Here is a 13,463-nt window from a genome sequence, read left to right on the forward strand (position 1 = left end):
ACCCAGAGCAGGAGAGCGTGGAGATCCACCACAGATCTCTGCTGGGCAAACACCTGGACGCCACCAACTCCACCTCCGGCATGTCCATCTACGGTACGCCCCGCTCCGCCCCCACCCTCTCCACCCGCGCCCCGTAACCTCCCCCTCCGTGTTCAGTGATGGGGCATCTGCGTGTGTGTTGGGGGCGTGCAGGTGACCACCTCCTGCAGGAGATCGCTCCTCTGGGCTCATGTTTGCCCAGACTCTGAACGACCCTCAAAGAAATGACAGGAAATAACGGGGGTTCCAGGAGAGTTCTCCTTCAGCATGGACCATGGTACTGCTTTGTGACGTTTGACAGCTCCAACGAGGAAATCATGGAAATGGTTCTCCCTTTACCCTGTTAGCGACACTGTTGTGCAGCTGAGAAGGAAACTGACCTGTTTGTGTGTGTCTGCTTCTGCTAAACGCTGTAAATATAACAAACCTCATCTAAAATCTAAAATCTAATACTAATAGCTATTGCCAAAATATGTATTGAAAATGGGGATTTGGGGGACAGAGCAATTGTCACGCATGAGATCATTAAAAAATGTGTGATTCCGCTGTCTGCAGCACTGATGTTTGTTGCCAAGTGTGATGTGAGGTGGTGTGTCTGATGCGAAGTGGTGTGTCTGAGGTGAGGTGGTGTGTCTGATGCGAGGTGGTGTGTCTGAGGTGAGGTGGTGTGTCTGATGCGAGGTGGTGTGTCTGATGCGAAGTGGTGTGTCTGATGCGAAGTGGTGTGTCTGAGGTGAGGTGGTGTGTCTGATGCGAAGTGGTGTGTCTGATGCGAAGTGGTGTGTCTGAGGTGAGGTGGTGTGTCTGATGCGAGGTGGTGTGTCTGAGGTGAGGTGGTGTGTCTGAGGTGAGGTGGTGTGTCTGAGGTGAGGTGGTGTGTCTGAGGGGAGGTGGTGTGTCTGAGGTGAGGTGGTGTGTCTGAGGTGAGGTGGTGTGTCTGAGGTGAGGTGGTGTGTCTGAGGTGAGGTGGTGTGTCTGAGGTGAGGTGGTGTGTCTGAGGTGAGGTGGTGTGTCTGATGTGAGGTGGTGTGTCTGATGTGAGGTGGTGTGTCTGAGGTGAGGTGGTGTGTCTGATGTGAGGTGGTGTGTCTGAGGTGAGGTGGTGTGTCTGAGGTGAGGTGGTGTGTCTGAGGTGAGGTGGTGTGTCTGATGTGAGGTGGTGTGTCTGATGCGAGGTGGTGTGTCTGAGGTGAGGTGGTGTGTCTGATGTGAGGTGGTGTGTCTGAGGTGAGGTGGTGTGTCTGAGGTGAGGTGGTGTGTCTGATGTGAGGTGGTGTGTCTGAGGTGAGGTGGTGTGTCTGATGTGAGGTGGTGTGTCTGAGGTGAGGTGGTGTGTCTGAGGTGAGGTGGTGTGTCTGAGGTGAGGTGGTGTGTCTGAGGTGAGGTGGTGTGTCTGAGGTGAGGTGGTGTGTGATGCGAAGTGGTGTGTCTGAGGTGAGGTGGTGTGTCTGAGGTGAGGTGAGGTGGTGTGTCTGAGGTGAGGTGGTGTGTCTGAGGTGAGGTGGTGTGTCTGAGGTGAGGTGGTGTGTGATGCGAAGTGGTGTGTCTGAGGTGAGGTGGTGTGTCTGAGGTGAGGTGGTGTGTCTGAGATGAGGTGGTGTGTCTGATGTGAGGTGGTGTGTCTGAGGTGAGGTGGTGTGTCTGAGGTGAGGTGGTGTGTCTGATGTGAGGTGGTGTGTCTGAGGTGAGGTGGTGTGTCTGAGGTGAGGTGGTGTGTCTGAGGTGAGGTGGTGTGTCTGATGTGAGGTGGTGTGTCTGAGGTGAGGTGGTGTGTCTGAGGTGAGGTGGTGTGTCTGATGTGAGGTGGTGTGTCTGAGGTGAGGTGGTGTGTCTGATGTGAGGTGGTGTGTCTGAGGTGAGGTGGTGTGTCTGATGTGAGGTGGTGTGTCTGAGGTGAGGTGGTGTGTCTGAGGTGAGGTGGTGTGTCTGAGGTGAGGTGGTGTGTCTGAGGTGAGGTGGTGTGTCTGAGGTGAGGTGGTGTGTGGGATCCAAGATCTTGGGCCAGTTTACACTGTTTACAACTCTAGCTAATTGAATTATTACGTGTGTGTGTGTGTGTGTGTGTGTGTGTGTGTGTGTGTGTGTGTGTGTGTGTGTGTGTGTGTGTGTGTTCACACAAAGAGGTAAACATCACATACCTGCAATGATGTCTGATAAAATCATTACATCATGATCGGTGGAAAGTTCCAGAATGTGAACTGAAATGTGTTCCAGAAAGGATCTGTGGTTCTAAAATATATGACTATATAACACTAAGGATCTGTGGTTCTAAAATATATGACTATATAACACTAAGTATTTGAAATAATCACGAGGGCATATCAGTGGCAATAAATTGTATGTAAAAAGTCCTTAATGTGTCTCGATAACAAAACGTTGATTAGTGAAATGTTTGGTTAGCTGCTTGTTATCTCCTGTTTCCCTTCTGAGCCATGCTGTTACATCATATTATGTAGTAACACTTCAAAGTTTATCTAGCAACACTTCAGAAAAAAAGACTCAGCCTCATAGTTCAGTGATCATAAATGCATAAAAATGGCTTTAACATTCGTGCGAGCCTCATTATTGCACACAAGTGTTGGTTTAAAAAAGTCAAGCACTTTATTCATGGTCTGCAAGCCCAGACCCGTGTCCAATAATGTATTCATCCCCTCTCCAGTGGAGAGCAATTTGATCATTTTGAGAGGACGTTCAGATGGCCGTGACGTTTGGTAGAGTGGCGTGAAGCACTCGTGTGAGGTGGGGAGAGCTGTGTGTAGGGATAGGTCTGTGCAGTCCAGTCTGGAGTGGTTTTAATTCACCGAGAGCCCGCAGACTCTGAGGTTTTGACCTGTGTGTGTGTGTGTATGTGTGTGTGTGGGTGGTCTCAGGTGTGGACTCAATGGTGCATTATGAGCAGGCTATCCGGCAGGTGAGATACCGTAACTGTCAGCCGTCCGGCCTGTCAGAGAGAAGATTCCGGCTCAGCTGTTCAGAACTCAACGGCCGCTACACCAGCAATGAGTTTAACCTGGAGGTCAGAACCTTGCCCTCGCACCTGTGACGCTCTGCGCATCTCTCTGCTGTTTCACCGCCCTCTCCACCCTTCTCCACCCTTCTCCACCCTGCGCTTTTGACCTCTGACCCCCCCGCAGCTGTCCGACGTATTTTTGCCACATCCTTTCAGCCACGCCTTTCCTGCCGCGGTCTTACGACAGAACGGTCTTCTCGTCCTTTCTAGGTCGGCGTAGTGCACAGCACCGACGCCGCGGATCACGTCAATCACATGGCCGCCCAGGCCCAGTTCATGCGTCCCGTACAGCACCCCCTAGTGGTGCACACCATCAACTCCGACCACATCTCAGGTGAGGACGTCAGGCTCCGAGGGAGACGCTCTCGTAAACGCACATTTCCGGTTCCCTAATTCTGCTATTATGCGCTGTTTCACAAGGACGTGGTTTACTATGTGGGAGTCAGATATGCAAAAATATGTTCGTGCTCATTAAATCTGTAATGCTTGGCAACACTGCACACTGTGATATCCACTCACAGCCCCACACACACACACACACACACACACACACACGCGAGCGCAGCTGGCTTTTGCAACAGTGTATTGTTGATGTTGAGGAGCTGCAAGGATTAGACTAAGCCCTCTACCACACACACATACACACACACACACACACACATGCACAAACACAAACACACACACCCACCAGGGACACCAGTGATCTCCCCCAAGGGCACACAGGACACAGATGACTACAGCGAGGAGAAGAGAGAGAGAGAGAGAGAGAGAGAGAGAGAGAGAGATTCAAACACAGAGAAGAAGACAGAATTGACAGAATGAGCAACTCTTAGCGGGGGGTGAGTCAGAGCCAGCAGGGGGCGCTCCGAGCCCACACCCCCCCATCTGCTGACTGTAAGCACCGTGTCTCCTCCAGCTCTCTGGTTGAAACGCCTCCGTGCGTTTGATATGTATGGGAGGCAAACGCTCCCCCAGTACAAACCCCCCCCCAGCGGCAGCCTGTCAGGTGCTCTGATAGATGCCCCCCCCCCCACCTTCCCACACATTCCAGCACATCCTTTGGCGTCTTGTTTACTAAGTAGGTCACCACGGCGCGACACAAGTTGTCGTGCAGGAACCCGCAGCGGCCTTGAGAGAGCTCCGTTTGTAACGAGCGTCAGTGGCCGCGATCGATAGCGTCCTGGAGCGTCCCGGAGGTGAGGTGGTGTGACGGAAGGCCCGTTCCAGGCTCGGTACCGCCACCTCTCCGGCTGATTAATGGTGGCGACTCAACGGTCGCCTTAAAACTCAAATGTGTTCCTTAAAAACATGACCTTAAAAACTCAAATGGCCACAAAACTCAAATGTGTTCCTCCATGAACACACTAAGTATTAGTCTTTGTGCATGCATGTGTATGTGTATGTGTATATGTATATGTGTATGTGTGTGTGTACATGTGAATGTGTGTGTGTGTGTGTGTGTGTGTGTGTGTGTGTGTGTGTGTGTGTGTGTGTGTGTGTGTGATCACAGGCACACCCCCAGCAGCCACAGCAGTGATCGTGCTCTGTATCGCCGCCCTGGTGGTCATTGTGGTGTTGGGCATCTACCGCATTCACGCCACCCACCAGGAAGGCCTGCGGGAGGATGATGACGGAGGGAAGGAGCAGGAGCTGGACTGGGACGACTCCACCCTCACCATCACCGTCAACCCCATGGAGGCAAGTTCTGCCCCAATGTGCTCGGCGTCCATCAGGTGGTCAGGAGCCACTCTGAGCACTTTACTCCGTGTGTGAAGGGAAAGAAGATGTTGAGCGCAAATTACGAACAATTGGCAACAAACGGGCCGATGTTCTTAGCGGTTCACCTACGAGGCGTTCGGACTCGTTAGCTGTTTCTAATAAAGCCATTAGAGTCATTAGTGTAAGAGTCTAATACAGGATCCATACCTCCGTGTGCCGTGCTGTGTGCCGGGGCTCGCTTTGATTTCCAATTCCAGCCAGCTGGGAGTGCTTTGCAGATGCTTTGCAGATGGTTCCTACACGGTTCCTAGATGGTTTCTAGGCTTCTGAAAGCCTCATGTAATGGGGTGTCCTTGCACTGAAGACGTTCTGCATCAGACTATGATAATATGTGTGTTATCATAACAGCGTTATTACTCTAATGAGCTGTACAGTTGCTTCTGGCGATAGAAAGTCACAGCACTGTTTTCTATTGGGGCAGAATATTGCAGCCGCACAGCCTGCAGACGAGATCAGAGACGGAGAGGCCGAAGAAGAAGAGGATGATGATGATGACGATGATGATGATGACGATGATGATGAACTGGCTGGCGATCCGTCCAGCGCAGAGTCAGAGGACAGTGAGGAAGAGGAGCAGAGTGAAGTGAAGAAGAGCAATGTGAAGGGCAGAGTGGATTGGGACCCTTCTACACTACCCTATTAGCAAGATCACACACACACACACACACACACACACACACCCATCACCCTCACATACATTATATATATTCACTACCCTATCACACACACATGATCACACACACACGGCACACACACACCAGACACACACACACACACACACACACACATACACACACACACACACCCATCACCCTCACATACATTATATATATTCACTACCCTATCACACACACACATGATCACACACACACATGATCACACACACACACACACACACACACACACACACACACCAGACACACACACACACACCCATCACCCTCACATTATATATATTCACATTATATATTCACTATCCTATCACACACACATGATTAACGCACACGCACACACACACACACATAGACACACACACACTGGATATGAACACACAATCATACATCATTCATAAAAGCAAATACCAGCACGCAGACAGACACGCATGCAAACTCCACACGCGCGCACGCACACACACGCACGCACGCACGCACGCACACACACACACACACACACACACACACACACACACACACACACACACACACACACACACACACACACACACACATTTAAGGCACTAAACATATACTCACAGAATCCAGAAATTGTTGCCTGAAAATCTAAGTTTATTATTGAACTGACCCGCTCTGATCACAACATCTTTGGTAACGTTAACTCAAAAACGTTTCCTGTAATGTAATGTTGCCCTCTGCTGGTCAATAATGGACTTGCATCCATATGTCTACACACAAATTAGCTCCTAATGTAAATTAAGCAGCATAATTTGAACAGATCTGAGAACTGCAAAAGACTAATCCAGCATAATGCAACGTCACATGACAGAATATGGCACACAGACACAAGAATTAATTAACAAATGAAAACAACATCTCTGGGATGGTTTATGCCTTTTGCTAAATAATTAGAAAACATCTCACTGTTAGGGTCCTTGTTATTTTCTGAAAAACATTGACCTTCAAAGTGAGTAGTGTGATCACAGGAGGCACTGAGTTCAGTGTTAGTTCTTTTGTTCCTCTAATGAATAACACTGATGATTGCATTCATTTGCAATATTAAATCCTTTAAATTGTTTTTGCAATTAATATATAAATATATTTTTTCTTTCCATTTTAAATCTAGCAGATATGTTTATTTTAGGACCTCAAAGAGATTTTGACTGATACATTTGTGTTTAACAGAGGTATATAAAAAAGATGACATAAAATAGGAACTTTTTTAATTTCTCTCCTGTATACGTTCTGTTTGAGTTTCTGTTTGAGTTCTGTTTGAGTTTCTGTTTGAGTTCTGTTGGCTTCATGGCCGGAGGTGTCACAGTACATTTTTATATGCCTGTCTTCTGTAAATAGAGAGCATTAGAGTAGTTGAATGGGCTCCCACAGATCTCATGGTCTCCCTCCACCCTCTCCACCCTCTCCACCCTCTCTGGGGTTTGTGTACACACCTGCTGTAGGAGCCTGTCCTCCTGTCCTCACTCTGGTAGCAGCAGGCCGGTCTGCTTTTGTCCTGCAGTGTCTCTGTCACTCTCTTCCTGTCTTACTCTCTGTGTCTCCGTGTCTCATGCACACTCATGCACTTACACAGACACTTCCTCAGACACGCATGTGCACATATGCACACACATACACACACACGTACACACACACACACACACACACACACACACACACACATACACACACACTCACTCACACACACACACACACACACACACACACACACACACACACACACACACACACACACACACACACACACACACACACACAATCTTGCTCATCCAACATCAGAGGAGAGGAATGGCAAATGATGTCATCTATTTTGTATCATAAATTCAGAGTTGACAGAAACACTTGAAGAAAAATAAGAAGTTTCTTATCCTTGACCTTTGGCTAAAATAGCAGTGTCTCAAGTTGTTTGTTACTAAGCTTTGTTCACCCTTCAATTATGCAATGAGTTCTTCACAACTGAACTGTAGTCCACACCACAATGGGGTTCTTCACAAATGAACTGTAATCCACACCACAATGGAGTTCTTCACAACTGAACTGTAATCCACAACACAATGGGGTTCTTCACAAATGAACTGTAATCCACACCACAATGGAGTTCTTCACAACTGAACTGTAATCCACAACACAATGGAGTTCTTCACAAATGAACTGTAATCCACACCACAATGGAGTTCTTCACAACTGAACTGTAATCCACACAACAAAGACAACATGACCTCTTTTAAATCCATTTGTTTTGTCATGTAAAGATGGGAGATATTAAGGTTTTTAGTGAAGAATATTTTATTTCCTGAGGGGGAACAACAGCATCAAAGAAGTGGGCTGGTATGTAGAGACAAGTGTTCTATAACTGAAGGATGCTGGTTTTACCTTTGGATTGAGCCAAGAAAGCTGCATCTTGTTTGACCTGTGTGTTGGGTTACACGTAATGTCTATAGCCGTGGTTAGGATGTCCCATTTCCTGCTTCTTCAACCTGTGCTTGTGATGTCATCATTGTGAAATGCCCCTCCCCCAACCATTCCTAGGTTTTGCTTGATCTTTTTGTGTAATAGCCGAAAAAAGAAGAATCTTTTAAAGAGATCAACCCTGTAAAATCATGTAAGACTATTCTTTTATATCTGTTTCTTTTGCTTTGTAAAGGTTTGGGTTTTACTCTTTATTTTGGTGGTCACTGCCGCACCTTCTGTACAATGACCAATAAAGACTTTCCTTAGAATGAGTGCGAGTGTCTCCTTCCATTGTGAATGCAGAGATGTCCAATTAGATTGTGTCTAAAAATCTAAAAGTCACGTTATCATACACTTGTTGTCGTTCAACTAGACCAGTAAGGTTAATGATATAAGGCCCATTGTGACATAGCTGATTATGAGGTCATGAAACCCATTGTTGCTTGTTCTGACACTGCACACCTCAGACAACATGTGGGTGTGGCCACTTTTGGCAATGTGTGTCATTTGCCGGCTCATCGCTGGCACTGGCAAACTGCATTTTACATATTAACATTGCAACCCACAAAATAAAATGCTAAAAATGGAAAATATATTGTATTTAAATAAATATATAATTAAATATATAATTTTCTGTACTAATGCTATAGCTGTTATTGATATTATTACAATAATAATATTTTTTATTATTAGTAGTAGTAGTAGTAACATAAAACATGGACGTAATTTTGATTTCAAAAGTGGGGGGGACATGGATTCGTCGCTATTTCGTCCCCCCCCCCCAAAATTACGTCCGTGACATAAAACATAACATAGTTATAGTGTCAATAAAAATATGGCTACATAAAAATATTTACAATTGAATTTGACCATTTAGAGGAGTTCAGGAGTTACGATAAAAAAAGTGCATGTATCGTTTTCTATGTTTTGTTCTCTGCATTAGCACAGACTAGCTTTCTAACAGCTAGCATCAGCTAACTTAGTTTGTATGTGTGCTTGAAATCCTTGAAAATTCATTCATCCATCCATCCATTATCTGAATCGCTTAATCCCGCTAGTCGGGGTCACGGGGGGGCTGGAGCCAATCCCAGCATCTCCGGGCGAAGGCAGGGTACACCATGGGCAGGTCGCCAGTCCACCACACAGCCAACACACACGCACGCACGCACACCTACGGACAATTTAGAGTGACCAACCAACCTAACACGCATGTCTTTGGACCGTGGGAGGAAACCGGAGTACCCGGAGAAAACCCACACAGGCACAGGGAGAACATGCAAACTCCACACAGAGCAGCCCAGATCGCCTTGCTGTGAGGCGACAGCGCTAACCACCACACCACCGTGCCACCCTTCCTTGAAAATTTTAATGTTGAATTTTTAATACTTGAATTTAAATGTTGCCTTTTGCAGGTATGAAAAGTGCTTAATTTTTCAAAATATTAAGAATTATTACTAAATAAAAGTAACATGTTGATTAAATGAAAAGTAAAAAGGAATTTATTGAATTTGATGGATTCAAAAAGATCAAGTAACAATGATTCATAAGATTTAAACAGATTATTTGTATTGGGAGAGACATTGCTTACATTTTGATTTGCGTCATGTATGGCACAGAAATGGGCCAGTGGTTTTACTTCTGGTTGAATTGAGGACCAGTTCTGGTATTAGCGGTGCAAGTGCAGCTCAGATGTGCCTCTGTTGCGGCTGTAGCCCAGTTGAGTTCCATCATTCCATGTGGTATGTGGGTCGCAAGTGAATGTCCAGTATGACCCAGATCTGGCCACATTGAATTTGATATCAGGGATTGTGACAGAGCTGATGATGAGGTCATGAAGTCCATTGTGACAGAGCTGATGATGAGGTCATGAAGCTCATTGTGACAGAGCTGATGATGAGGTCATGAAGCGCATTGTGACAGAGCTGATGATGAGGTCATGAAGCCCATTGTGACAGAGCTGATGAGGTCATGAAGTCCATTGTGACAGAGCTGATGACGAGGTCATGAAGTCCATTGTGACAGAGCTGATGATGAGGTCATGAAGTCCATTGTGACAGAGCTGATGATGAGGTCATGAAGCCCATTATGACAAAGCTGATGATAAGGTCATGAAGCCCATTGTGACAGAGCTGATGATGAGGCCATGAAGCCCATTGTGACAGAGCTGATGAGGTCATGAAGTCCATTGTGACAGAGCTGATTATGAGGTCTTGAAACCCATTGTGACAGAGCTGATGATGAGGTCATGAAGCTCATAGTTGCATGTTCCATCACTGCACGTCTGCATTGGATAATCACCACAGCACACTTATCACATTGACGTGGGTTGCCCTACAATGTCCATGCCAGATTCCTGCATCAGCGCCCTCTTGGGGAGGCCCACAGCGACCACCTCTGGTGATACAGAGGTGGGGATGTCACAGCAGTGCTAGGACACACTACAGATACTCACTAAGGTGGGGAGAGAGCATACAGGGAGAGTTGACACTGTACTGCTTTGAATGAGGAGTTGCTATTTCTGGAAACAATTTACTGGGTTATACTTGATGAAAAATATTGATTTAACATTTTACACTTTGCTGAGAGAACTGAACAAGGACACAGATAAAGAGCCACTGAAGCACTGGAGTTTGTGTTAGTAGCTCATGTCAATGTCTATTTACATTTCATACATCCAAGACTTTGATCTGTGTACATTCTCTTCACAGTTTGCCCTGGAGATTTAGGATAATGGTAGCTTTTGACCAGGAGGAATTCGACAAAGTCACCTTGGCCATAGTCTCCCACCCGTCGTGCTGCTTTTCCAGCGAGACTCCCAGTGGAACCGTGACTCAGCCATGCGGCCACAGCATCTGCAGGGCCTGCATGGTGGACCCGGCCCACCTCCCCACATGCCCCACCTGTTGAGGGCTGAGGATAAGCAGCTATGGTACCAGCACCAGGTACGCAGGTCCCAGTGTGAGGGTGAGGCCTTTGTGGAAGGTGAGGCTGAGCTTATGTCCTTGGACGGCCTCCTGCTGGTCTCAGAAGAGGCCGAAAAGGAGCAGAACAACCGTGGCAGGCTTCTAAATGGGACCATGGAGAATTTGTGAAGGTGAAGGTGTCTGAACAGTGTCTCTCCCAGACGTAGTCCTGGACTTCCATGGCCTATTGAAAGGCCTGACAAGGCTCCTGGAAAAACACCTTCCTTTCTCTTCTCTTCCCAGCTTCGCCCACTCAGGGTGGGCAGAGGGAGGAGCAGAGGATCTCCTCTGCAGGAGGTAGATGCAGTTATACACTGCAAAACCAGTGTATGCCATTTACCAACATGAATCGAAAGGAAGCAATATGAAGGTAAGTATCTCCAGTGAGCGTAGGTTCTGACATGTTTTGGCCTGTTTTAATATTATCTCACAATATTTTTTATTCATCTCTGATTAATTCAATTTAGAACTGTGTTGAACAGATTAATTTCAGATGTATGCCTTTGGGCTCTGGACAGTTGCGTTCCCATTCCTGCATGACGGTAAATGACACAAGAACAGTTGAGGGAGGTGATTGTTTGCATAATGATCCAGTTTACACACTCTAGGTTTTCTGGATGGTTCCAGTGGGAGAAGAAGTAGAGTCTTTTGACATCCAGTTCCAGGACTCCCGCAGCTCTGAGGCCAGCAGGGGGCAGCGTGTGTTGGTGGAAGGGCTGAAGACCTGCTGCTTCCAGACAGGCCGCCTCACACGGGGCACCGATTATACCTTCCAAGTGCGCTCTGTAGGCGGGCACGGATTCAGCCACTGGAGCAATCTATATGCGGTACGTGGGTGAAGCGTCGTTAGATCAGGGGCTTCACTCAGAGACCCTCTTTCCAGCAATGGCTTCCGCAGCCTTCAGGCGGTTTTCTAAATATCCGTGTGCCATAAAGGATGAAATTGTTGTGTGTTTTGCAGCTCAGCATAGCCTGGAGGACGAGGCTGCTGATCAAGACGCGGATGCACTCGGTGATTAGGAGCAATACCTGAACCTGAAGCCTTCAAAGACATCATCTATTTTCCTCATATCCTGGTGGCTCTTTATACCACGCTAAATTAATTTACCAGCTGCAATGAACATTAAAAAGACACACAAGCCTGCAAAATATGTCTTCATTTTGGGCATGGGGAGAAATGAGGATGAATGTAGCAATCTCAGTCTGAGTCGACGCAAAGCTGAACTAAGCCTTTTCTTCCAGTTGCTCTGTGTTTTGTGATGTGCAAGCTCAGGATTTATCACAATGAATGGTTTGCACACAATAACAGGAGTTAATTAGTTTTGCTTCCTTTTTTCTCCCTTGGCCACTCACACGGCGTTACTGCACATCATGAAATAATTACATCGTTTTTGTTGTAACAGAGAGCTCAGATAATCCTGTCATTAACTGATAATATTCATCATATATGTGAAACTTATTGGACAAGGAGGATATTGCACATAATTAAGTTTATCATGAATATCGCAGTGTTGTGATAGGCACAAAGGTTAATTGACGTTCCTGTCAAAAAAAAGGTGTTGGTAGAATGAATAGAGACTAGCAAATAATTATGCATAAGAAGTCACAAACTCTTATATGCTCCATTATTTTTAGTGTATGTATTTTGAGTGGATGCTGTACACAGACATAAGTAGACGTGGTCTCTCACGTGTAGATGTAGAGTCTGAATCGGAGGCTGTCGGACAGCGAGTGTCTGAATGATTTTTATGCAGTTGCCATCTTTGCATCACTCTTACAGAGTTTCAGGAACATGGACTTTATTTACTGATCATTTTGCAGAAGCTGAAATTGTAAACTGTTAATGAACTGCTATATATATGGCTGCCACAAAAATGTACCTCATACTCTGTTTCTGTGTCACATTTCATTGTCAAAGTGTTTAAAAAATGGAGTTATAAAACTACAGAAAATTATAAACAACTGCGAAGAGTTGCCTACTTTGGACCCCTCATGAATGTGCTCTTTAACTGTTCATGCGGATGTTATTAAACTAATTCATTAAACTAACACTAATGAAGCTATCATGAGCCATTTGATAGGCCCCCTCCATATAGTGCATGATATGGTATGCACAGCTATTATTTGAAATTGCTTTTTGGTCATGTGCAATATGCAGAAAACAACATTTCATACAGATCTTTTGCGAATCACAAATATGGGACCTCAGCAAAGCAGGGTCCTAGAGAGCTGTCGCACGGAGAAGGTGCCTAAGGAAAGATGACATCTTTTCATCATCTTTTCATTTTCCCATTTATTCTTTCATTTATTCTTCAGTGTTGTAGGGGTTTCACCTACTAATCCTTTAAAGTAGATATAATTTGTTTTACCTTAATTATTAATCAGTCTCATTAATTTTAGAATCAGTCTCATATTCTAATTATACCAGAACCACAAGTTTAGTTATCAACTAAAGGTAATGAATGGTTTGGTATCTGAAGGATTTAACAATGAATTCTTTGGAGGTTTTGGCAACAACCACTTTTGAATGAC

At 45.9% G+C, this 13,463-nt stretch overlaps 1 protein-coding gene across 2 annotated transcripts in view; it reads left to right on the forward strand.

Annotated features, from left to right (window-relative positions):
* clstn2a (calsyntenin 2a) overlaps positions 1 to 7,276 on the forward strand; it is a 176,847-nt gene extending 169,571 nt beyond the window's left edge. For both annotated transcript variants that reach the window (XM_076972389.1, XM_076972390.1), the window contains exons 13-17: positions 1 to 93; positions 2,910 to 3,055; positions 3,260 to 3,383; positions 4,560 to 4,747; positions 5,250 to 7,276. The exon at positions 1 to 93 is cut by the window's left edge and continues 75 nt beyond it. In XM_076972389.1, the coding sequence (XP_076828504.1) occupies positions 1 to 93; positions 2,910 to 3,055; positions 3,260 to 3,383; positions 4,560 to 4,747; positions 5,250 to 5,471 (773 nt within the window). In that variant the 3' untranslated portion in view covers positions 5,472 to 7,276. The remainder of the gene's footprint in view (positions 94 to 2,909; positions 3,056 to 3,259; positions 3,384 to 4,559; positions 4,748 to 5,249) is intronic.
* The last annotated feature ends 6,187 nt before the right edge of the window (positions 7,277 to 13,463 follow it).

Source organism: Brachyhypopomus gauderio, chromosome 14 (genome assembly GCF_052324685.1).
Source record: "Brachyhypopomus gauderio isolate BG-103 chromosome 14, BGAUD_0.2, whole genome shotgun sequence".
Classification (NCBI taxonomy): Eukaryota; Metazoa; Chordata; class Actinopteri; order Gymnotiformes; family Hypopomidae; genus Brachyhypopomus; species Brachyhypopomus gauderio.